This window comes from Diaphorina citri, unplaced genomic scaffold (genome assembly GCF_000475195.1).
Source record: "Diaphorina citri unplaced genomic scaffold, Diaci psyllid genome assembly version 1.1 scaffold1343, whole genome shotgun sequence".
Taxonomy (NCBI): Eukaryota; Metazoa; Arthropoda; class Insecta; order Hemiptera; family Psyllidae; genus Diaphorina; species Diaphorina citri.
The window spans coordinates 49,170-76,663 of NW_007378771.1; the positions used below are offsets into that span (position 1 = coordinate 49,170).

At 36.9% G+C, this 27,494-nt stretch overlaps 1 protein-coding gene across 1 annotated transcript; it reads left to right on the forward strand.

Moving 5' to 3' along the window:
• On the forward strand, positions 1–27,494 carry LOC103515438 (MOXD1 homolog 1). The gene is made up of 11 exons (XM_026828144.1): positions 1–195; positions 6,606–6,692; positions 7,136–7,325; positions 19,416–19,514; positions 21,037–21,200; positions 23,005–23,121; positions 25,272–25,397; positions 25,804–25,988; positions 26,375–26,509; positions 26,793–26,952; positions 27,372–27,494. Exons 1-11 carry the CDS (start codon positions 1–3, stop codon positions 27,492–27,494), a joined length of 1,581 nt encoding a protein of 526 aa, XP_026683945.1.

Sequence of the window (27,494 nt, forward strand, 5' to 3'; positions counted from 1 at the left end):
ATGTTTCCGCATAAACGCAACCATCTTCTCTCTCTTCTCATTGGTGAAGATGACAAAGTTGTAGTTGATGAAAGTTGTGATGTTAAAGTAAGCAGTGAAGAACTGAATGTAGAAAAGTTCGGAGTTTTTGGTGTAAACAGAAATCAAATTGAAAGCGAGCTGAGTGACAATGGTGGCATACAAGACATAGTTGAAGTAGAAGAGATATTTGTTATTCTTCTTACTCGTCAGACTTATCTTATCAAAGAGGAATGTTAGGAATATGAGACACTTATAGGGTACCGGTGTCGTTCTGTTAACATGAGGTGCTGTCCTGAGTCTGAGCTTCACAAGCAGTCGATGAAATCTGATCTTCAGGTTTACTATTCTATCCATAATGATAGATACGCAATAGAGGTTTATGTCAAAAGGTTCTCTCCGTCTTCAACGTGAGGTGGTTATTATGAATTTCAATCCTCTCGTCTGCTTATGATGAGATATAAAACCTGCAAAATAAAAACAAAAGTACATCCTCTAATAAAGATGTTCTTAGCATGAAAATAAAACTAAACTTTATCACTCTGAAATGACATGAAGTGCGACACATTTTTATCCACTTGTAGAAATAAAATTGGTTTTTCCATCGTCATTAGTTTTACTTTTATGACATTTAAATTGGAATGCTTGGCCCCATGATACCTACCGCCGTTTGTTATCTTTCTTTTACTGGCATCTAATTACGACTTGAGTACCTATTTGTCCTTCAGTAGTTCAGTCGCCATTATCTTGGGAAGGAAATCGAATAATTTTTCCAGGTCAAACGGGAGACGGTATGTTTAAACCAATAGGTAACCCAAGTATGTAAACAGGTACAATGGAAGTCCCAGTTGAAATAGAAGGAAATCGAATAATATTTTTCCAGGTCAAACGGGAGACGGTATGTTTACGTAAACCAATAGGTAACCCAAGTATGTAAACAGGTACAATGGAAGTCCCAGTTGAAATAAGCTTAATGGAAAAGATACCTATTCCTTTTGTCAAAGAAAAAACGAAAAACTATTGTATTACAAAGTGGAGAATATTGACATTTTCCCATCTTCAATGGAACTTTTCAATTTCTATATTTATTTTTCAAACACAAATATCTTCTTATATACCTACGCTATGTAGCTTCGAGTCACATCATACGAGGAGATAGTAATATTTCCAAATTACGGTAGATATCTAACTCGAGAGAAAAATAGGGACTCTATGAGAAGAGAAAAAACGTTTGGAAATGACAGTTTAATGAAGTTGTGGAAAATATTGAAGCTACGTCAGCGTCACACATAACAAATGGTATAGGAATTATAGGACGATTTACAAGCACATAGTACCTGTAGAGCTGGGTAAAGAGTGAGTGAGTTATTAAAAGAACTACTCTTTTCTGTAGACAATCTATCTTAGGTACCTAGTCAGTCAATAAGAACGCGTTTTACGAAGTCAGAGTTGGCTTCAATTCTGGATCGAACTGGGTATTGAGTATAATAATAAAATTACACTCAATTTCAATTATTGAATCCTAGATTGATCTCAATTCTAATTTGGTTAACCCCGCTCTAAGTCAGATCCTAAAACAGGGGTTTCCAACTTCCATGTGGCCACATGCTACATTCGAAGGTACTTCGCCGGCCACATAGAGGGCCACCCCCCAACTTTTAGATCGAATTTTGAGTGCCGCAGGCTAAACTTTTTAAAAAGAAGGTATTCTCCTAATTGTAGCTGAACACTAGGGGGTCAGTTTCCATGACTCAATGATAACTACACTGGTCTTGCGCGCGGCAGAGCAATGTACATTTTTGCTTAACCAAACCTTTTTTTTTACATTTAGGTAAGTTTGTACAAAATCTCAAAAAGCTTCGCGGGCCACAATAATGGTCTGGCAAGGCACATGTGGCCCGCGGGCCGCTAGTTAGAAACCCCTGTCCTAAGACATGTAACTTATAGGGAATTAGGATCTGACTCACTGACTGAGTAGTCCACGGAAGAAGAACTCTTCTTCTTTTTTATAACTAACTCACCCTTTGCTGTACTTACCCTGTACAGGTAAACCAATGACAAGTACTTGCTCACTTTATTTAGCTAACTACTGAGTAAATCGTCTTATCTACTTACCTACCATTCATAAATAGTCTCCTCTGTCTAATCTTCTAATTAGAAATAATGAAATTTAATGTTCTTGTGCGGAGAATAGTAAGAAATATACAAGAGTTTTGCTGAGAATAGATTGATCTCAATTCTAATTTGGTTAACCCCGCTCTAAGTCAGATCCTAAAACAGGGGTTTCCAACTTCCATGTGGCCACATGCTACATTCGAAGGTACTTCGCCGGCCACATAGAGGGCCACCCCCCAACTTTTAGATCGAATTTTGAGTGCCGCAGGCTAAACTTTTTAAAAAGAAGGTATTCTCCTAATTGTAGCTGAACACTAGGGGGTCAGTTTCCATGACTCAATGATAACTACACTGGTCTTGCGCGCGGCAGAGCAATGTACATTTTTGCTTAACCAAACCTTTTTTTTTACATTTAGGTAAGTTTGTACAAAATCTCAAAAAGCTTCGCGGGCCACAATAATGGTCTGGCAAGGCACATGTGGCCCGCGGGCCGCTAGTTAGAAACCCCTGTCCTAAGACATGTAACTTATAGGGAATTAGGATCTGACTCACTGACTGAGTAGTCCACGGAAGAAGAACTCTTCTTCTTTTTTATAACTAACTCACCCTTTGCTGTACTTACCCTGTACAGGTAAACCAATGACAAGTACTTGCTCACTTTATTTAGCTAACTACTGAGTAAATCGTCTTATCTACTTACCTACCATTCATAAATAGTCTCCTCTGTCTAATCTTCTAATTATAAATAATGAAATTTAATGTTCTTGTGCGGAGAATAGTAAGAAATATACAAGAGTTTTGCTGAGAATAGTAAGTACAGCTCAACACCTTGTGCAGAACAGCAATGAATACAGGAATAGTATGCAAGAAGTCGCTCCGGAGGTATAAATTAAAACTTTTCCTCTAACAAGACGCTAATTAGGTATGCTAAAATGGTACCTGCTCGATACTATAAGATTACGAATTTCAATTTGTTCTTTTATCAATTGCATTTTTCTTTTGGAATAGTATGCAAGAAGTCGCTCCGGAGGTATAAATTAAAACTTTTCCTCTAACAAGATGCTAATTAGGTATGCTAAAATGGTACCTGCTCGATACTATAAGATTACGAATTTCAATTTGTTCTTTTATCAATTGCATTTTTCTTTTTATTACCAATATGTATAGGGAACCTGTAGGTACCTGTACAAGGTAATGAGAAAGCATTGCAATTGGTACAAATTTTCAAAATTTGGAAATGGTTGGAAATATTCGTTTTAGGGTCTCCTGAGTCCAAAAAAATGATTTTCAGGCCATGGTCTGTACGTATCTTTCATTCTCATTATTTGAATACCGAAAACTTCTAATATATAAGCTTTTGCATCCTTTGTGAAATGTGGGATATTTATGGAGACGAAGACACGTTAAATATTACAGCACATGGAGATGGAGATTAGGTATTTATCTACTACTTGTTCCATCTATTATTAGGTTTAAGTAATGTTTTAATAATCGTATGTTTCGTAAGCTGACTTGAGCATTTTTAGCACGTCCTTCCTTTATTATTACGATAGTAATAAAAAAAGGTATAGGGACGGACTATTGTATTCGCTTCGGTGTCGTCTGTCTGTGTGTCTGTCTGTCCCCATAGAAGGACTTATCCAAACCTGGTCGTCCTATATATCAAATAAAAGGTCTTTTTACCAGGAACACAAAAATGGTGGTGCAAATTTTGTCCAGAAAGCCATAAAGCCAAAAAACCAAAAAAACTTGTTTTTGGGGATTTTTTTTTTTACATTTTCTCACACAAATGAGCTCTGATCTCGAAATTTGTCGCGACGACCTATAAACTCAAAGCGAGAAAGTTTTAGATGATTCAGCGAAATTCCCGGAGGGACGGGCACAGCTTGTTTCTACATGTAATTAATTGCGTTGAAATAAAACAAGCGCTACCTTTCTGACCCAACTTTTCATATTTTCAAATGACAACTTTAAATTTAAAATTTTGAAAAAAAAAGCTTTTTCTATGAAAGTTTAAGCCTATTATCTTTTCACCTTCTTAACTCAGCTTCACCGTTCTCTCGTAATTTTTCCCCTCTTACCCCTCTCCTTCACTTCTGAAAGGAAATATATTCCTTTATCCTCCTCAAGACAAAGAAAACTTTTTCTAAGTGCCAACACAGGAAATTGCGAAAAAAATCTTTTGCGACCTTTTAAGGTTGAGAGAAGATCTCGCGATACTTGTCCCAAACAAAACAGGAAGGTATAAAAAAAGAAGGAAGGGCAAAGTCTGTGGTGGTCCCTTTTAAAATCTTTGTATTTTAGTTTCCTCTCAGGGTTAGATAATTTTTGGCCCTAAAATCCTACATCAGTGTCGAAGAGTAAGACTTTGGTGTAGGGTTTAATTTCCAGGATTTTCAGGAAATGTGTGAACTTAAAACCCAAAATTGGTGTGAGCAAATCAGATATGGTATATGATTAAAGACAGCAAAAACTTTAAAATGAAACCTACCTTTAAGTTAGTTCCATATCTACATAATAACTAACAACTTGTTGCAAAAACCAGTATGAAGTATGGAAGTCACAGTATTAGGCACCTTAGCTTTCATTACAATCTTATCGGCCATTTGGTGTGAGAAATTTATCCCAGTATGAAGTATGGAAGTCACAGTATTAGGCACCTTAGCTTTCATTACAATCTTATCGGCCATTTGGTGTGAGAAATTTATCAATCTGATGGGCATGCTACGACACAGACCCGTAAAGTCCAACGTAGCAGATGTTTCATTACTACTACATAAAAATCTTTATCTAATTATGGGACCTTTATCGTCACAAGAAACACTGATTTAATTATGAGATAATCGAAGTGTCCCTATTGCCAATCTGATGGGCATGCTACGACACAGACCCGTAAAGTCCAACGTAGAAGATGTTTCATTACTACTACCTACATAAAAATCTTTATCTAATTATGGGACCTTTATCGTCACAAGAAACACTGATTTAATTATGAGATAATCGAAGTGTCCCTATTGTAACAATATTGATACCTCCTCCCCCCCACGTCTGTTCGTCACTGATCATGGTACTTGATATGAGTACACAGGAAATACCTATGATGTGTACTGTATCTCCTATAGTGTGCTAGTACTATTTCTTATGATTATACATTATACGTACAATAGAATACGTAGTGGTGTGGGGTGAAGTGAGTGTTGGGGCTTTTGAAATCACTTGTATTGTCTTTGTATAGTTGCATCACATTTTAGAGTTAACTAATGATTTTTTTTTTTCTTTAATTTCCATAACTTTTGAATTGGAAATCCCTTTAAATTACATAAATTTACAAAAATATCTAGGTAATATAACAACATTTCTACACTATACCTACCTACTCCTATAGCTATAATATTTTTGGACCACCTCTAACACAGCACTGTTACAAGTAGGATCCAGTATTATTTGGCACAAAACAACAGGTGGATCACAAGAGCGCCTCATAACTCAGAGACCGAGGGTTCTTTGATTAGACAATCTCAAATAACATCATCGGAACTGGAAATAAAATGAAAATAATAGAAAGTAAAAATATTATGCAAACTCTGGGGTGAAAAAATACGCTGGGTCTTTTTTACTTTTTGAGATAGCAAAACTAATTTTAATTTATTCATTCTTGGGAAAAGAATAAAAAATGGCGAGATAAAGTGTTATCTCTTCCTCACACATGGGATATTGGTTTTTACGTTTGAAGCAGCTTTTCCGCTTCACTGGTGAATGAAAGCTTTAAAAAAAGGTTTCCAGGGCATTGATCTACAATACTCAGAGCTCTTTGACCCGAATTTTGAATCTTTATTTTGATTTTTGTATTTTTTCCTCTTTTTTTTCAATGAAATTTATTAAACTTTTAATACATTTCGATATCAATTCTCTGACAGTTACTCGTACCTAGCTAGAATGTAATAATTAATTTCTCATTTTTCCCTCAGGTGGAGGTTCCAGAAAACACCGAAAGACCGAGGGTTCTTTGATTTGACAATCTCGAATAACATCATCGGAACTGGAAATAAAATGAAAATAATAGAAAGTAAAAATATTATGCAAACTCTGGGGTGAAAAAATACGCTGGATCTTTTTTACTTTTTGAGATAGCAAAACTAATTTTAATTTATTCATTATTGGGAAAAGAATAAAAAATGGCGAGATAAAGCGTTATCTCTTCCTCACACATGGGATATTGGTTTTTACGTCTGAAGCAGCTTTTCCGCTTCACTGGTGAATGAAAGCTTTAAAAAAGGTTTCCAGGGCATTGATCTACAATCCTCAGAGCTCTTTGACCCGAATTTTGAATCTTCATTTTGATTTTTGTATTTTTTTTCCTCTTTTTTCCAATGAAATTTATCAAATTTTTAATATTTTTTATCAATTCTCTGACAGTTACTCGTACCTAGATAGAATGTAATAATTTTATTAATTTCTCATTTTTCCCTCAGGTGGAGGTTCCAGAAAACACGGATACACTTTATTGGTGCAAAATATTCAAAGCTCCTTCGATTACTACCAAACATCAAATTGTCGGGGTAAGTTATCGGATTTTCACATTTGGCCTCATTTAGAAAAGAAATTTATCTCTGATCTTAACCTATTGGTTTCTTAAGCTGTGTGCACACATAGTTGACGCCGTCGATCGATGTCAACTGAAACCATACACTGCCTCGACAACATAGATTCACCTCTCCACCTCGTCGATCGACGGCGTCGACTATGTGTGGACACAGCTTTACACCTTCCATTTCACATTTGGTTTTCACATTTGATTATTCAATCAAAATCTGTTTCCTTTTCCAGTTTGAACCCATTCTAGAGAAGGCCAAATCGGGTGGGGTGCACCAACTGCCTTGTCAACATAGATTCACCTCGTCGATCGACGGCGTCGACTATGTGTGGACACAGCTTTACACCTTCCATTTCACATTTGCTTTTCACATTTGATTATTCAATCAAAATCTGTTTCCTTTTCCAGTTTGAACCCATTCTAGAGAAGGCCAAATCGGGTGGGGTGCACCACATGGTCCTATATGAGTGCACCACTGAACCCTCCCTGATGGAGCGATACGTGAAACATCATGGACATGTATGCTACTCGTCTAAGATTCCTCCTGAGTGGGATTCCTGTGTGACTCCGGTTGTGTCCTGGGCCATTGGATCTACAGGTAGGTCAAGTTTGGCAACCTTGGTCATTTTGTTAGATGGAAAATCCTGACCGTAGCGTAGAATCCTGACCGTAGCGTAGCTGTGTCTATGTGCTGTAATTTTTAATCAACATAAGAACTACACAATGGAGATTCAAGGATTTCTTAGGTGAATCTATTCTTAATAACTAGGTGCAAACTACCGTAAAGAAATTTACTGTCTCATTTCTGAACATAGAATAAAAATAATCTATCTATACGTATACATATAGTACCTAATAGGAGCTAGAAGAAAAACTTAACTAGGTACGGGTACAACTAGGTAGCTATTAGGTACTTAATTGTGACTGGAAGGTTGAAGAGCTAAATAAAAGGCATTTTTGCGGTCTTTCTCTCTTTTTGGTGAGCTTAACATCACAGGAATTAGCTATTTTCCGAGAGTGTAAAAAAAAATGGGGTTTGCAGCCTTGTCTGTTCTCTTTTTGAGACGTCAAAGGATCTCTCTCTCTCACCCTCTCCCTCTCTCTATCACGCCATCTCTCTCCCCCTCCCTCTTTCTCTCTATCACTCAATTTCTCTCTCCGATCTCTCTCTCTCACCCTCTCCCTCTCTCTATCACGCCATCTCTCTCCCCCTCCCTCTTTCTCTCTATCACTCAATTTCTCTCTCCTCCTCCCTCTCACCCTCTCCCTCTTTCTCCTTTTCTCTCTCTTTCTCTTTTTTTTTCAGAAAAAAGTTTTTTCCCCTGAAGATTTCCCTTTGACGGAATTAAAATATTATGCAAAATTTCAAAATTAAATTAATGCTGGGTTTTTGTCAGAAAAAAAGTTTTTTCCCCTGAAGATTTTCCTTTGACGAAATTAAAATATTATGCAAAATTTCAAAATTAAATTAAAGCTGGGTTTTTGTAATTTGTTTGTGGTTTTTTCCAAGAAAGATTCATGAATACCTATACGAATAAAGTAGGTATCTATGTACCTAGGTACCTAATGAATTGCGAGATTGCTAGAACTACCTAGAAGCTAGTAAAAAAAATAGACTCCCACCCCTCAATATTCAAAACTGCCTTTTGGGTTTTTGTAATTTGTTTGAGGTTTTTTCCAAGAAAGATTCATGAATACCTGTACGAATAAAGTAGGTATCTATGTACCTAGTTACCTAATGAATTGCGAGATTGCTAGAACTACCTAGAAGCTAGTAAAAAAAATAGACTCCCACCCCTCAATATTCAAAACTGCCTTTTTAAAAATCTCGAGGATTCTTTAAGCAGCAAAAAACAAATACCCAACTTACTCAGTTAACTATTTTGGTACTTGGTGGCAAAAGTTAGTTAACCAAATAGTTGTCTTCAAAGTAAATAAACGCCCCGCTATTAACTTCTTTTAAGTAGAGTTCTTTTTTGCCTAAATTGCCGTAGAAAGTGACTGTTCATGCAATATTATATTGGTTGATGATTTGCACTATTTTTATGAGGACAAACAATAAGTGGAAAAGTTCCTCTTATGTGTAGATAAAATTCTCATTAGGTACCTACTACCTATCTACAGACCTCCCTCTCTCCCTACCTACCCACCTACTCACAGAAATAGTAAATTTGCTAACCTTATTTCAACATAAGGTTACAGGCGTAATAGCATAATAGTATTGTGGGTTTGATCAGAAATCCTTTGTCTGTAAACATTTGTGATACTGACACATCCACTAAACGTGATACTGGCATCTCCACTAACAATAGATTTCCTAAAGCAATCAAATAATGAGTCTATGATCTCAATGAGTTCAGTGCAAACAGTAGAGTTACTCATTCAGTAGAAAAGGGGATATTTACAAAAGTGTCCGTTTGTACAAAATATTATTATGTTTTTTGTGTCATTGAAATTCCTCCAATTCATGAATATTAATTTCGACCTAAATGAAATTGAAAGATTTGCAAAAACTGGAGGCGGGCAGATTTAAAATTAAGGCCCTAAAAACAGCCTGAATCAGATTTAGGCGCCGTACCTGTCTGGAGATGAAATAATTAATATATTTCCTAATCTCGTATTTTGAACTTGAACCCTTTCTATTCGAAAACATCTTGAGACTTACCAAGTGGAATTATCTTTGGATAAGGCCCTAAAAAACAGCCTGAATCAGATTTAGGCGCCGTACCTGTCTGGAGATGAAATAATTTAATGCAAAATCTTGCGAAGGAAAACACACTTTTAATATATTTCCTAATCTCGTATTTTGAACTTGAACCCTTTCTATTCGAAAACATCTTGAGACTTACCAAGTGGAATTATCTTTGGATATTATTATGTCTTTTGTGTCATTGAAATTCCTCCAATTCATGAATATTAATTTCGACCTAAATGAAATTGGAAGATTTGCAAAAACTGGAGGCGGGCAGATTTAAAATGTAAGGCCCTAAAAAACAGCCTGAATCAGATTTAGGTACGGCGCCTATCTGGAGATTAAATAAATTAATGCTAAATCTTGCGAAGGAAAACACACTTTCAATATATTTCCTAATCTCGTATTTTGAACTTGAACCCTTTCTATTCGAAAACATCTTGAGACTTACCAAGTGGAATTATCTTTGATATAGATTGATCTAACATAGGCACCCTGCCTAATATCCAGGATGGAACTCGAGCCCGTTAATCCGGCTTGTTAAGCCCCCTGGAATAAGGATTAAAGTTTAAACTAGAACAATACTGTTTATTATGTGTAGGTATGTACAATGTACATAATATAGGAGTAGGTATACGTAGCTCTTAAGGGTTAAACATCTTAATTATTGGAATAGCTCTTTGTCTTTTTGTAGGTATGTACATAATATAGGAGTAGGTATACGTAACTCTTAAGGGTTAAACATCTTAATTATTGTAATAGCTCTTTGTCTTTATTTTGGGTAGTTTCCTTTTCTCTCTCTCTCCCTGCCTCTCTCTCTCTCTCTCCCCCCTCCCTCCTTCCCCCTCTCTCTCTCCCTCTCCTTCTTCATATCTTTATAGAATGTCATATGTACAATGTACATAATATAGGAGTAGGTATACGTAGCTCTTAAGGGTTAAACATCTTAATTATTGGAATAGCTCTTTGTCTTTATTTTGGGTAGTTTCCTTTTCTCTCTCTCTCCCTGCCTCTCTCTCTCTCTCTCCCTCTCCTTCTTCATATCTTTATAGAATGTTCATAAGAACATAGATAGGCATTTAGGAAAACACGCGAAGTATTTCTATTTAAGTATTTTCGAATTAGAATTAAATGAAGTATTCTTCGCTGGGTAGATTAAGTATTTCCATGCAGATGTTGCCAACCCTTATCTCAAGATGTGCTTTTATAATTAATTCTAAGTAGGTATCTTATTCGTAATACGTTTAGAACAAGTTTTACAAGTTTTGAGGAGCTTAATAAAATTACCTATCTATTTATACCTTCGTACTTTCATGTTTTAATATTACTCGTACCTACCACTTTCTCCCTCTCTGTTTCTCTCCTTTTGTCTCCCTCTTTCTCCATAGATATTTGTTTCGTTTCTTCTTCTTCTTCTTCTTCCTCTAGATTTCCTTTTCTTTCTCTCCCTCCCTTCGCATCCATTTCAATTTACCTGTCTCTTTCTCCCCTTTTTCATCATTTTACCTGTCTCTCTCTCCCCCTTTTCATCAACCGAGTAAAATAACTTAGTGTGACAAAAATGGAGGAAAGAAGCGAACTGATAAGGAGGTAAATGAGGGAAGTCCAAAAGAGATTGATTTAGGAGATAGGAAGAGGAGAGGAGGGAGAAACACCTGATACAGATGCAGTGAGAAAAATGCTGAAGGAGAAAAAAAAGAATGGGAGGGATAGAAGAAAAGATGAAGACATTTGGGGAGGTAGAGGGAGAGAAAGAAAGTTTAAATTCATTTCAAAATGATAAAAAAGACATTTATTTTAAGAAGAAAAGATGAAGACATTTGGGGAGGTAGAGGGAGAGAAAGAAAGTTTAAGTTCATTTCAAAATGATTAAAAAGACATTTTTATTTTAATTGTACCTATATACTGTGTACCTATAACCTCTTCTGAGTCTTCTGTATCTTGCCATCTAGTCGCCTTATTATAGACTTATAGAGGTAGGTAAGTAGGTAGGTATATACCTACGTAGTACAAATGTAATATTATTGTTAATAGAAAAGCCAGGATGGTTGAATGGAAAAGGTCCAACATTCCAAAAAAGGAAAGTAAAAAGGTAATTAATAGAAAGAAAGGTTAGGTAAAAGAGAAATAGGTAAACTGAAATAAATAATCTGAAAGAATGTCTTTAACGTTGACTGCTGCTAGAATCGAAGGGGTTTTCGAAAATTAGAAAATTCTCCATTAAAATACTTTCACTGCATACCTACGCCATATAACCTCTTCTGAATCTTACCATCTAGTCGCCTTATTATAGAGGTAGGTAGGTAAGTAGGTAGGTATATACCTACGTAGTACAAATGTAATATTATTGTTAATAGAAAAGCCAGGATGGTTGAATGGAAAAGGATTTATTTCAAAATGATAAAAAAGACATTTATTTTAATTATACCTATATACTGTGTACCTATAACCTCTTCTGAGTCTTCTGTATCTTGCCATCTAGTCGCCTTATTATAGACTTATAGAGGTAGGTAAGTAGGTAGGTATATACCTACGTAGTACAAATGTAATATTATTGTTAATAGAAAAGCCAGGATGGTTGAATGGAAAAGGTCCAACATTCCAAAAAAGGAAAGTAAAAAGGTAATTCATAGAAAGAAAGGTTAGGTAAAAGAGAAATAGGTAAACTGAAATAAATCTGAAAGAAGGTCTTTAACGTTGACTGCTGCTAGAATCGAAGGGGTTTTCGAAAATTAGAAAATTCTCCATTAAAATACTTTCACTGCATACGCGAAAGACGGGAAGTAGGTAACATAAACTTCGAGTTTTTTCATCTTTCTATTTCTATCTGTTTCTTTTTCTCTTGTTTTTACTCCATATTTCTTTCCTCTTTTTTCTCCCAAGAATCCTTTGACTTTATCTCTTTCTCCTTTTTCTGTCCCTACTTTTTCTATCTTTCCTACATATTATTTTTCTTTTTCCTCCTTGAATCCTCGTTCTCTCTTTCTCTCCTCTCCCAGTCTTTCTGTCCTTGTCTCCTCTCTTTCTCCACTCCGTTTCTCTTCCCGCCTACTTTCTCCACAATATATATTTCCTACCCCCTCTTCGTCCTCCTTCTCTTCTTCTTCGCAGTTTCTCTGCTGTGTTCTTTGTTTCGTATATCGTTTTCCTCTGAACCTTGTCTGTGTTTGAGTTTCCCATCCACCATGCTTACTCATGCGAATGATGTGCTATAGTCGGAGTGAGAAAAATTAGTTTTTCGACGAAACTGTTGCTAAAAACAAAGTACATATTTGGTATCTTCATAATATTTAGAATATGTATGTGTATACTGAAGGGAGTAGAATACATAACTGAAAGGAAGGTATATCTATAGAGATATTGTATACAATGGTATTAGGATAGAACAAAGAAAATCACAAAGGACTGATGAGAAAGGGAGGAAAGAGGGAGAAGACAACGGAGAAAAGGAGATAAAGAAGATGAGAATGGAACAGAGAGCCCTCTCTTTCTCTCTTTGCAAAAACTGGAGGCGGGCAGATTTAAAATTAAGGCCCTAAAAAACAGCCTGAATCAGATTTAGGCGCCGTACCTGTCTGGAGATGAAATAATTTAATGCAAAATCTTGCGAAGGAAAACACACTTTTAATATATTTCCTAATCTCGTATTTTGAACTTGAACCCTTTCTATTCGAAAACATCTTGAGACTTACCAAGTGGAATTATCTTTGGATATAGATTGATCTAACATAGGCACCCTGCCTAATATCCAGGATGGAACTCGAGCCCGTTAATCCGGCTTGTTAAGCCCCCTGGAATAAGGATTAAAGTTTAAACTAGAACAATACTGTTTATTATGTGTAGGTACATATGTACAATGTACATAATATAGGAGTAGGTATACGTAGCTCTTAAGGGTTAAACATCTTAATTATTGGAATAGCTCTTTGTCTTTATTTTGGGTAGTTTCCTTTTCTCTCTCTCTCCCTGCCTCTCTCTCTCTCTCTCCCTCTCCTTCTTCATATCTTTATAGAATGTTCATAAGAACATAGATAGGCATTTAGGAAAACACGCGAAGTATTTCTATTTAAGTATTTTCGAATTAGAATTAAATGAAGTATTCTTCGCTGGGTAGATTAAGTATTTGCATGCAGATGTTGCCAACCCTTATCTCAAGATGTGCTTTTATAATTAATTCTAAGTAGGTATCTTATTCGTAATACGTTTAGAACAAGTTTTACAAGTTTTGAGGAGCTTAATAAAATTACCTATCTATTTATACCTTCGTACTTTCATGTTTTAATATTACTCGTACCTACCACTTTCTCCCTCTCTGTTTCTCTCCTTTTGTCTCCCTCTTTCTCCATAGATATTTGTTTCGTTTCTTCTTCTTCCTCTAGATTTCCTTTTTTTTCTCTCCCTCCCTTCGCATCCATTTCAATTTACCTGTCTCTTTCTCCCCTTTTTCATCAACCGAGTAAAATAATTTAGTGTGACAGAAATGGAGGAAAGAAGCGAACTGATAAGGAGGTAAATGAGGGAAGTCCAAAAGAGATTGATTTAGGAGATAGGAAGAGGAGAGGAGGGCGGTATCTTCATAATATTTAGAATATGTATGTGTATACTGAAGGGAGTAGAATACATAACTGAAAGGAAGGTATATCTATAGAGATATTAAAATGGAGGAAAGAAGCGAACTGATAAGTAGGTAAATGAAGGAAGTCCAAAAGAGATTGATTTAGGAGATAGGAAGAGGAGAGGAGGGAGAAACACCTGATACAGATGCAGTGAGAAAAATGCTGAAGGAGAAAAAAAAGAATGGGAGGGATAGAAGAAAAGATGAAGACATTTGGGGAGGTAGAGGGAGAGAAAGAAAGTTTAAATTCATTTCAAAATGATAAAAAAGACATTTATTTTAATTGTACCTATATACTGTGTACCTACATATAACCTCTTCTGAATCTTACCATCTAGTCGCCTTATTATAGAGGTAGGTAGGTAAGTAGGTAGGTATATACCTACGTAGTACAAATGTAATATTATTGTTAATAGAAAAGCCAGGATGGTTGAATGGAAAAGGTCCAACATTCCAAAAAAGGAAAGTAAAAAGGTAATTCATAGAAAGAAAGGTTAGGTAAAAGAGAAATAGGTAAACTGAAATAAATCTGAAAGAAGGTCTTTAACGTTGACTGCTGCTAGAATCGAAGGGGTTTTCGAAAATTAGAAAATTCTCCATTAAAATACTTTCACTGCATACCTACGCGAAAGACGGGAAGTAGGTAACATAAACTTCGAGTTTTTTCATCTTTCTATTTCTATCTGTTTCTTTTTCTCTTGTTTTTACTCCATATTTCTTTCCTCTTTTTTCTCCCAAGAATCCTTTGACTTTATCTCTTTCTCCTTTTTCTGTCCCTACTTTTTCTATCTTTCCTACATATTATTTTTCTTTTTCCTCCTTGAATCCTCGTTCTCTCCTCTCCCAGTCTTTCTGTCCTTGTCTCCTCTCTTTCTCCACTCCGTTTCTCTTCCCGCCTACTTTCTCCACAATATATATTTCCTCCTCCTTCTCTTCTTCTTCGCAATTTCTCTGCTGTGTTCTTTGTTTCGTATATCGTTTTCCTCTGAACCTTGTCTGTGTTTGAGTTTGCAGTTTCTCTGCTGTGTTCTTTGTTTCGTATATCGTTTTCCTCTGAACCTTGTCTGTGTTTGAGTTTCCCATCCACCATGCTTACTCATGCTTCGCAGTTTCTCTGCTATGTTCTTTGTTTCGTATATCGTTTTCCTCTGAACCTTGTCTGTGTTTGAGTTTCCCATCCACCATGCTTACTCATGCGAATGATGTGCCCGCAACAAAAATACCTACGCGTAAATGCAAAATTTTGCAGATTCGACATTAATGTCCGGGGCCATAGTTTAAACCAAAGGATTGACCGATCAGCAATCGAGATTAAATCAAAACCAAATCCCAAGTCTGAAATGCTGAAAAAGTGGTAGAGTATTGGCACTCATTGTTGATATCTGACTATAGGAAAGTCTGGAAAGTTTTGTGCTTCTTTCCTATTTTTATCTTCTTTATGAATCAGTTGAAAACTTTTCTATTTTTCAAAACAACAAGGCCAATGATGTGCTATAGTCGGAGTGAGAAAAATTAGTTTTTCGACGAAACTGTTGCTAAAAACAAAGTACATATTTGGTATCTTCATAATATTTAGAATATGTATGTGTATACTGAAGGGAGTAGAATACATAACTGAAAGGAAGGTATATCTATAGAGATATTATATATGTAGATAGCATGCTATAATTCGTATAATATACCTAATCTATATTCAATTTTAGCGAAAAAGAAAAGAGATTTCTCTCTCGCTCCCTCGAAAAAAAAGTGTTTGGAAAAATTTCGGGAGAAAAAATAGACTCGTTTTTGGCATTATACAATGGTATTAGGATAGAACAAAGAAAATCACAAAGGACTGATGAGGAAGGGATGAAAGAGGGAGAAGACAACGGAGAAAAGGAGATAAAGAAGATGAGAATGGAACAGAGAGCCCTCTCTTTCTCTCTCTCTCCCTCTCTTCTATGTCATTCTATTTCTTACTCTTTTTCTTTCTCTCTCCTTCTCCTCCTGTATTGTATAATTTATTTTCTCTGAGATGTCAGCTCCCATGGCGTAGTGGTCACTGCGCTCGCCTTGCACGCGGGAGACCCGGGTTCGATTCCCGGCCGGGTCAAGAAATTTGTATCATGCAAATGATGATTGAATCCGTGACTGGCTGTTGCGGGGCCCACCCAGCCTCGTGAGGAAAATGAGTAGCTATGACATATAAATGCGCAGAGCGACCGGTGCCAGCATGGTAGGTAAACATTGAATTTTAGGATTATTGAGATATTGGGAAATGAGATATTGGCACCAAAGTTGTGACATAATAACACAAAGAAACTGCATTTACATTTATTTTCTCTGAGATCCTGTGTTGGGTAGGCAGTAGGCAGCTATATTTAAGCACCTTTCTAGGAATACACTATGGAAAAGTTCAAAGTCCAACTTGTCATCAGCAGTTAAAGCTCAGGAGTTTGAACTTTTACAGAGAGACGAGGTATCTATTTTATAGGTGCTTTCAAAAGATGGGCCGTAAAAAAGTTTCGCGAAAGTCTAGTTATTGTAAACCCATGCAAAAGGCAGTTGAATATAATATCTATGTATCGATTTAATTTTTAGAAGAATATTGGTACAATAAAGTGGTAGGTATTGGAATACCTACTGTTGTTTTTTTTTTATAAACGAAAAACGTATCTACCCAAAGACTCAATATTTGAGTTATTCCCAAAGGGTGATTATCCTCATGCAGACATTACAATTCATCCATCAAATCATACAGTAAGCCAGAAAGCAATAGGAAAAAGTCGTAAAGTTTGGGTGAAATAAGGTACCTACATAGGTACCCTACCTACAGGCAACTTGTATACCCACCTTTTGCTTAGCCTAACGCGAAAAAAATACGTTCTTGTCGTCTGTGTATTATTTTTTTTTTTTTTTTTTTAACTTTAAAAAAGTTTGAAAGATAGCTAGGTACTACCTTTTCCCTATAAAAACATTTTTGGCATAATACAGTCATTCCTAAGTTTTCTATTATTGTAAAAGTTCGTACCTAAGTAGGTATCTTTTGGGGAGGAGCTAGGTATATAACATCATAAGATGTAAAATATACATCATATTATGTACATTGCATAAATGTAATAATGCACTATTGCTTTTATTGTTAGAAGTAAGCACATTTTTCCCATATTTTTTCAGTTTCATATTTCTCTTTTATGCATTCCTTTTGTGGCTCTTCCTTTCAAACATGCTTAGGGTATTCCTTTGATAATTCTCTTTTCTTTCTTTCTGGAGTGCTTTATGCATTCCTTTTGTGGCTCTTCCTTTCAAACATGCTTAGGGTATTCCTTTGATAATTCTCTTTTCATTCTTTCTGGAGTGCTAGTTTTTGTATGTCTCGCGGGTCGTTCTTTATCTTCAATTCTTCTGAGGTATCTATTTCTATTCTTCTTATATCATTTTTTTTTTTTTCTAAGAAAGCTGAGAGACGAGCTATGTCAATCCCTGGGTAATAGGCACACCACTTTCATAACATACGCTGGTAATACTATAAAGAGTATACATCATTTTTTTTTTCTGAGAAAGCTGAGAGACGAGCTATGTCAATCCCTGGGTAATAGGCACACCACTTTCATAACATACGCTGGTAATACTATAAAGAGTATACCCTAAAGAGTTCAAAGTGCCTAGAATGGGTACAAATAACGGTATAAATAAGATCTATGTATCTGACGAGGCAAGAATAGGAAAAGTAAAAAGAGACTATGTATACCTAGTGTTATAGGCATACATACCTAGAAGTCTCACATTTAGAAGTGCTCCTTATAAGTACCTGCTTGAGTCTCAACTATTTCATAAGAAAATGACTGAGGGGGAGGACTAACTTTCTACAACTTTGTGACAAAAACAGCGAGATATTAATCTACGAAGAATTTCTCACAGTTTTCCCTCAAAATTGCTTTCACCTTTCTTTCCCTGTACCTACCTAGTTCAAAGATTTTGGATAAGTAAATAATAGAAACTTTGATACATACGTAGGACTGTGCCTTAGGCGATTGTTTTTGGGCCTAAAATCTAGAAGAAGCGGGGCCTCCTGCATACGATATTGATTCCTGCTAGTGTACCCTACCTGTTTTAGTATTTGACAGTGTCAAACTTTATTGACTTGACGGAGCGGAGCTCTACCGCTCTCCTCATTAAAATAATCTGACCCAAGTTTTAGAAACTTTGATACATACGTAGGTACTGTGCCTTAGGCGATTTGGGCCTAAAAGCTAGAAAGAGCGGGGTCTCCTGCATGCGATCTTGATTCCTGCTAGTGTACCCTTCCTATTTTAGTATTTGACAGTGTCAAACTTTATTGACTTGACGGAGCGGAGCTCTACCGCTCTCCTCATTAAAATAATCTGACCCAAGTTTTTCCCCCGACTGCATTTGTTTCAGGAGAATTTCTGCCCTCACAAGTAGGATTACCACTCCAGAGTAACAAGGCTACGTTCATGATGTTGGAAGCCCCCGACTGCATTTGTTTCAGGAGAATTTCTGCCCTCACAAGTAGGATTACCACTCCAGAGTAACAAGGCTACGTTCATGATGTTGGAAGTCCACTATGACAATCCCACCCTCAGAAAAGGTACGTAATAATTTTTTAGTGAAGAGAGGAGGAAGGTGGAATAGGAGAAAGCTGTTTCGGGAACGAAGCTTATCGCTTTAGGATAAAATCCATCCAGGACTTTTATCATTTTTTTTTTCTTTCTAAGAAAGCTGAGAGACTAGCTATGTCAATCCCTGGGTAATAGGCACACCACTTTCATAACATACGCTGGTAATACTATAAAGAGTATACCCTAAAGAGTTCAAAGTGCCTAGAATGGGTACAAATAACGGTATAAATAAGATCTATGTATCTGACGAGGCAAGAATAGGAAAAGTAAAAAGAGACTATGTATACCTAGTGTTATAGGCATACATAGAAGTCTCACATTTAGAAGTGCTCCTTATAAGTACCTGCTTGAGTCTCAACTATTTCATAAGAAAATGACGGAGGGGGAGGACTAACTTTCTACAACTTTGCGACAAAAACAGCGAGATATTAATCTACGAAGAATTTCTCACAGTTTTCCCTCAAAATTGCTTTCACCTCTCTTTCCCTGTACCTACCTAGTTCAAAGATTTTGGATAAGTAAATAATAGAAACTTTGATACATACGTAGGTACTGTGCCTTAGGCGATTGTTTTCGGGCCTAAAAGCTAGAAAGAGCGGGGCCTCCTGCATGCGATCTTGATTCCTGCAAGTGTACCCTACCTATTTTAGTATTTGACAGTGTCAAACTTTATTGACTTGACGGAGCGGAGCTCTACCGCTCTCCTAATCAAAATAAATCTGACTCAAGTTTTTCCCCCGACTGCATTTTTTGTTTCAGGAGAATTTCTGCCCTCACAAGTAGGATTACCACTCGAGAGTAACAAGGCTACGTTCATGATGTTGGAAGTCCACTATGACAATCCTACCCTCAGAAAAGGTACGTAATCATTTTTTAGTGAAGAGAGGAGGAAGGTGGAATAGGAGAAAGCTGTTTCGGGAACGAAGCTTATCGCTTTAGGATAAAATCCATCCAGGGCGGGAATCGAACCCGCAACCCAGCCCTATTAATAGAAATGTTGAGTACCTAGTATTGATATTTTTTATAAAAGGCTATAGAACACTCCACTAGGTACCTTATTATTATAAGTAGGTACCTTCAGCATAAAATTGCTAGGTATAATATGTACATTCAATTTTTCTATGATTCCCGACAACTTCATACCTACCCATGTACCTAGAAATCCTAGAATTTAAGTAGTAGAAACATATAGTTAGTTACCTATAAATTCAAAATGTACACAATACATATATTTATATTTTCTCCCTATTGCGGTACCTACACATACCTAATTCTATTTGAATAGAATTTACAAGTACCTACAAATGTACGTGAGGTTTTAACAAAACTAGATTTATTCGCCCACAGGAAAATACTCTTTCCATTGAATTTTGAGTACATTTCTATGTTGACATCTACATCAAAGGGGGAAAAAAATAAAATAAAATATATATGGTATGTTTTGAATCATAGCTATACCTATATCTGCTTAGGTAGGTACACTTGAAAATAAAAAAAATAAATAGATAAAAATCAAACTTGAAAATAAAAATATGTAAATAACTTGGAAAACCTACTTGTATTTTTATTAGGTACCTAACCTAGGTATATTTATTTCTAAAAATTTCTACTTGAAAATCTCAAGGATTTCATGACAGAAGTCGAAATGATAAATGCTCGAATGGGTTAAATGTATATAAATACCTAGAAATCGATAAAACTAGGTCTCTACTTCCCTAACAAGAGGGTAAAGCAACTTGGCCTGTTTGATTTTTTCTCCCTAAAAAAAAAAAAATCCCGACTAAAACAAAGGTCAGATTTCGTAAAAGTAAAAAAGTTTCAACTTTATAGACATGAAAGTTTGAAAACAGTCTCAGTACTTTCTTCTCAACGAGGACCCAAAACCCCAATGTACCTAGGGATTTGGTGACATCCTTTACCTCGTAAAAAAAAAACTTGGAAAGTAATGTTGTTCAACAGGAAGGAAAGAATTGGAAATTCAATTGGAAAAGAAACATGAACATAAAGAGAATAACAAATTCGAATCTGTTGGGGTTTCAAGATCCACGTCCTTAGGTTTCAGATAGGCATAAGTGGTTGACATTGAAGAAAACGGAAAGCAGAATATGAGACAGAGAAATTCAACAAAAATTCCATTATTTTGTAAGTAGGTAGGTACCTATACGTACAGTCTTAGGGTGTGTCCAAACATAGTCGACCGCGTCGATCGTCGGTCGATTGAAACCGTGCACTGTCTCGACAGCATAGATTCGCCTCATCGATCGATTGACGGTGTCGACTATGTGTGGACACAGCTTTACACCTACAGGAAAAGAGGTGCGGATTTGAAACCCAACCACATTTTCGGACTCGGATTTCAATAACTATTATTATTTTACAGCGACTTTCTCTACGGGTCTGAAAATCCACTACACCAATCAGTTGCGGCCTAATGATGGAGGGGTGTTCATAAGTGGCGTAGCAGTGTCTCCACTACAAATCATCCCGCCCAGACAATCCGAGTACAAAACAGCTGGCTATTGTGATAATGCGTGCACTGATTCGGTAAGAACAGGGTCTTGAAAGTCTCCTATCTTTCATAGCAACATGAGTTATTGATTATTGCACTAATTGCTGAACATTTTTTAGAAAAATCGTATTTTCCTTTCTAAATGTGAGACGATTTCCCCTCTTATGAAGCTCATTTCCCTCTTTTAAATAAAGGGAAATAAGGGATATACTCGTAATTCAATCACTAGGTGGCGTGGTAGCGCCTGTACTAAACAACCAAAGGCATCCAAGAGGCATCTTCTCAAACTTGGCAAGTCAAGGGTTGGATTTTGGTCTTCAGAAAAAGGGAAATCGTCTAAAAATTCCGCAACAAATTTTCATAGCAACATGAGTTATTGGTTATTGCACTAATTGCTGAACATTTTTTTAGAAAAATCATATTTTCCTTTCTAAATGTGAGACGATTTCCCCACTTCTGAAGCTCATTTCCCCTCTTTTAAATAAAAGGATATACTCGTAGTTCAATCACTAGGTGGCGTGGTAGCGCCTGTGCTAAACAACCAGAGGCATCTTCTCAAACTTGGAAAGTCAAGGGTTGGATTTTGGTCTTCAGAAAAAGGGAAATCGTCTAAAAATTCCGCAACAAAAATACGCGGAAATGCAAAATTTTGCAGATTCGACATTAATGTCCGGGGCCATAGTTTAAACCAAAGGATTGACCGACCAGCAATCGAGATTAAATCAAAACCAAATCCCAAGTCTGAAATGCTGAAAAAGTGGTAGAGTATTGGCACCCATTGTTGATATCTGACTCTAGGGAAGTCTGGAAAGTTTTGTGCTTCTTTCCTATTTTTATCTTCTTTATGAATCAGTTGAAAACTTTTCTATTTTTCAAAACAACAAGGCCAAAAAGAAAAACACGAAAGCACTAAGCAAATAATATGGAAAATACATATGTAGATAGCATGCTATAATTTGTATAATACACCTAATCTATATTCAATTTTAACGAAAAAGAATAGAGATTTCTCTCTCGCTCCCTCCCTCGAAAAAAAAGTGTTTGGAAAAATTTCGGGAGAAAAAATAGACTCGTTTTTTACAATCATAGATTATAATAATAGGCTCCAAGTTTCTATGGTTCTGTCAAATAGAGGTACTTAAAAAAAAAGTCATCATCCATTTAGATTGGTGGACAAAAGATTTGTAAATCAAATACCACTAATGTGGCTGATGTCTGTTCTTTTCCATTCCAGGTATTTCCCAGTACGGGGGTTAAAGTGACATCCGTGGTGCTTCATTCTCATCTAGCCGGGAGAAAAATATGCGCAGAGCGACCGGTGCCAGCATGGTAGGTAAACATTGAATTTTAGGATTATTGAGATATTGGGAAATGAGATATTGGCACCAAAGTTGTGACATAATAACACAAAGAAACTGCATTTACATTTATTTTCTCTGAGATCCTGTGTTGGGTAGGCAGTAGGCAGCTATATTTAAGCACCTTTCTAGGAATACACTATGGAAAAGTTCAAAGTCCAACTTGTCATCAGCAGTTAAAGCTCAGGAGTTTGAACTTTTACAGAGAGACGAGGTGGCAATCACAGATTATAATAATAGGCTCCAAGTTTCTATGGTTCTGACAAATAGAGGTACTTAAAAAAAAGTCATCATCCATTTAGATTGGTGGACAAAAGATTTGTAAATCAAATACCACTAATCTGTTCTTTTCCATTCCAGGTATTTCCCAGTACGGGGGTTAAAGTGACATCCGTGGTGCTTCATTCTCATCTAGCCGGGTTGGTGGACAAAAGATTTGTAAATCAAATACCTACCACTAATCTGTTCTTTTCCATTCCAGGTATTTCCCAGTACGGGGGTTAAAGTGACATCCGTGGTGCTTCATTCTCATCTAGCCGGGAGAAAAATTAAGCTGAGGCAAATACGCCATGGCCGGGAATTACCTCCTATTGTACAGGTAAGAGTCGGTAGAGGAAGACTTTAGGTGATTGTCTAATAATTTCTAATAAATGAAGCTGTGTCCACACACACAAAGTCGTAATCTGGGACGAGTAAAATCTTGCTCGTGCATGAAATTTCCTCATTTGATGTTACAGTGGATTAGTAAATAAAGCGTTCAATGGTTATTTTTACCAAAATGGAGGACAAAGTCGACCTCGTCGATGGACGAGGTGAATCTATGTTGTCGAGTCGACGTCAATGGACAAGGTCGACTGTGTGTGGACATAACTCAAGAATTTGAGCATCTTCCATTCCATGGAAGAGTGCGTATCACTAAGCTTGCACACTGGAGGATTCGGGTTCGATTCCTGGTACCTTACAAAGTCGACCTCGTCGATGGACGAGGTGAATCTATGTTGTCGAGTCGACGTCAATCGACAAGGTTGACTGTGTGTGGACATAATTCAAGAATTTGAGCATCTTCCATTCCATGGAAGAGTGCGTATCACTAAGCTTGCACACTGGAGGATTCGGGTTCGATTCCTGGTACCTTCTCTCTCTCCCTCTCTTCCATGTCATTCTATTTCTTACTGTTTTTCTTTCTCTCTCCTTCTCCTCCTGTATTGTATAATTTATTTTTTTCTGAGATGTCAGCTCCCATGGCGTAGTGGTCACTGCGCTCGCCTTGCACGCGGGAGACCCGGGTTCGATTCCCGGCGGGGTCAAGAAATTTGGTTGCCAGATCATTTTCAGCCCAAAACGGGACAAGCGACCTAAAACGTCAAAAAAAAAACGGGATTTTGGATGAAAATACGGGACATTAGGTACTTATTAGGGTTGCCAGATCATTTTCAGCCCAAAACGGGACAAGCGACCTAAAACGCCAAAAAAACGGGATTTTAGATGAAAATACGGGACAAGCAGCTTTTTAACCCCCCCCTCGCCCTCACCATGCAATTTTTGTAAGAAAAAAAACACTCAATTTTTAAAAATCAACTGTTTTTTCTCCAGATTTATTAATGAAATTAGAAATTAAAAATTATTCACTTCTCATATTTTTGGTTACAGTGTATTTTTTTGACAAAATCTTTTTTACCATTGAGATATTGGTAAAATTGTGTGCAAGAGATAGTGTAATTGAACATTATTTTATTTTAAGTTGTGCTACAGAAAATTTCAATTTGTTACATTGGTAAAGATTAATTACCGGAGGAGATGGTGAAACTGGGGAAAATACGGGACACGCGTGCATACTAAACTTGTCACGTTCTGGTGGTCCATCAGCCTCAAGGTCTCAGAAAATCTGCAGGTCTCCTCACATCTCATGCATCCTACAGTCTCCTCAGTTAATATTATAAGAAAGTATCAATTAATATCTTCACTGTTGTCTTAATGGCCAATAATTGTGCATATCAATAGCAACATCAATGTCAATAATATAAATTAAAATAATACATGATGGTATGTATGATATTGTACTTGACTATTATCTCAAACTAAACAAAATACATGATGGTGTTAAAAATCAAGTCACCCAATCGCCCACTAATCCATTTTTGTTTGTTTTACGAACATTTTCACAACTACCTTCCAACTTATCAACTGATGATGTTTCCTTTATCAATTTAGAGGTCGATTTAGATTTGGTTGGATCTATTGTGTGCCATAATTTGCGTGGTAGGTATACTGCCATCTATACATATGGTACTCCGATTTTATTTCCATTCCGATTGAAGACATGAAGACCGAATTATTTCACTGAAATGTCCAATTGACTGCGGATGTAGATGACATGTTGATTTCTTCACCTCTCAATATATAGATTTTATTCGGTTCAATAATTCGCCTGATGCATGGAAACATTCCTAATAAGTAGGTAGTAGGTATAAGTACATCTAATATTAGTACATTATCAATGTGAAGTATTTGGTTCCATTTATTAGGTACTTATCTAAATATCATTGTATTTTAGTAACATATTCTCCTTTTAACTAATTTCAGGATGACCAGTATGATTTCAACTACCAGCAAGTACGTCGATTACCGAGTGAGGTGACGATTTATCCTGGAGATCAGCTTATTACTGAGTGCACCTACCAAACCCTGAATAGACCTTCTAAATATCATTGTATTTTAGTAACATATTCTCCTTTTAACTAATTTCAGGATGACCAGTATGATTTCAACTACCAGCAAGTACGTCGATTACCGAGTGAGGTGACGATTTATCCTGGAGATCAGCTTATTACTGAGTGCACCTACCAAACCCTGAATAGACCTCAGCCTACCATGGTAAGTGATCAGCATTACCTGGGTACAATTTACAGATATAAGTTCAAAGCGATAAATAAAACAAAGTCAAACTAATGCAAACACTAAAAAAATAAATTAGTATAGTAGGTAGATGGATTTAAGATCCAGAGAAGAGAAGAGAATACATTAATATAATCCGAATAAACAAAAATTCGTTTTAACTTCAAATTTCCTAGAGAGATCGCTGCACGAGGAATCATTTGTACTCTTCTACAACTTGCAAACTTTGGTCCATTTTCCAGGGTGGCTATTCAACCAAACAAGAAATGTGCCTCGCGTTCAACAAAAATTCGTTTTAACTTCAAATTTCCTAGAGAGATCGCTGCACGAGAAATCATTTAGTAAGTACTCTTCTACAACTTGCAAACTTTGGTCCATTTTCCAGGGTGGTTATTCAACCAAACAAGAAATGTGCCTCGCGTTCATCACCTACTACCCCAAAGTAGAACTGGCTGGATGCTACAGTATGCCCACCATACCTCACTTCTTCCATACGTTTGGCATAAAACAGTTCTACCACTATGACATGGAAACTGTGGAGAAGATGTTCCTGAAACTGTCTGACAGCAAGTAAGTTAACTTTATTATTATATGAATGAGACTTTTTGTTAGAATAGAATATACCTTGTTTATCCTGCTGGAATAGGACTGAAAGTCTCTTTACCCCAGCAGTCTAACCAAGGTCTTGTATATTTCGATCTCGACATACTATGGGGGGAACAGTCAGGCCAGCCTGGTTAGGTTGGAGCGTTGTGAGTCTGAGTCTGCCTCGGTCGTGGGTTTGACTTCCACGGAGCGAACGTTGTCGCGTTTTCAGAACGGCTGGCTTTCACCTAGCCTGTCCTTCGCTCGATTTCGGGACAGACATTGGTTGTTACCGTTCCCTCTAACAAACTTTTAAAAAGTTTCTGTATGCAATAACATTAATTTGCATTTTTCTCATTTTCGATTTCCAGGATTAAGAAGAACAACAACAAGACTGAGTTGCCCCGATCTGTTGTTAACGATGACGAGGCGGCCATCTTGACGATAAAAAACATGGCGGACTACACCGTGGACGAAACACACGAGACCAATTTGTTCCAAGACCTATTGATCCAGTACCCTCAGAAAAGGTACGTAATAATTTTTTAGTGAAGAGAGGAGGAAGGTGGAATAGGAGAAAGCGTTTCGGGAACGAAGCTTATCGCTTTAGGATAAAATCCATCCAGGGCGGGAATCGAACCCGCAACCCAGCCTTATTAATAGAAATGTTATTGATCCAGGAACCTGCGGAGTTCCAGGACAAAACGTTCTTGGATCATTTGATCGATGTTCCGTGGGATGAACCTTTGCTTACTAGACGTGTGGAGGAAACATTGTACAAGGGGAAACGATGATCCAGGAACCTGCGGAGTTCCAGGATAAAACGTTCTTGGATCATTTGATCGATGTTCCGTGGGATGAACCTTTGCTTACTAGACGTGTGGAGGAAACATTGTACAAGGGGAAACACATTAACTTCTGTCGGCTATCCAATGATACGTTGGCCATGGTAAGTAGTTAAATAAATAGGGAGCTCTAAGAAAGTAGATCTTAAGGTTGAAACCCACTACTATCACGTGAAGTCATATGATGGTAGTGTGTTTCTACCTTTATAGTCCTGAAGTTGGAGAAGGGCAGTATAGGAGAAAGCCAGCCTATAGGGGCAAAGTACACCCTGCTGGGCGGGAACCGAAGCCGTGTCCTAGCGCTTACAAGACAGACGCTCTACTTACCAAGCTAACTATGCTGGCAATGTTGGTTTGAATGATCACCTATCAGTGAAAAGTTGATGATTGAAGAGCTATGGACTCATCTTCTCCCATGTTTTATTAACCAATATTTAAGAGTAACTTGTGTTGTGACATTTCCAAAAGACATATGACACTGAAACCAAATGAATAATCGCTTCCTTGTTTTTTCACATTTCAGCCGCCAGTGATCTCAACATTCCCCAACATCACTGAGCTGCCGTCCTCACGGCCCAGCAACAATACCAAGTGTGCCCTCGCTCTCCAGCGAAAGCTCTCGGTATCTCTTCCCAATACCAAATAA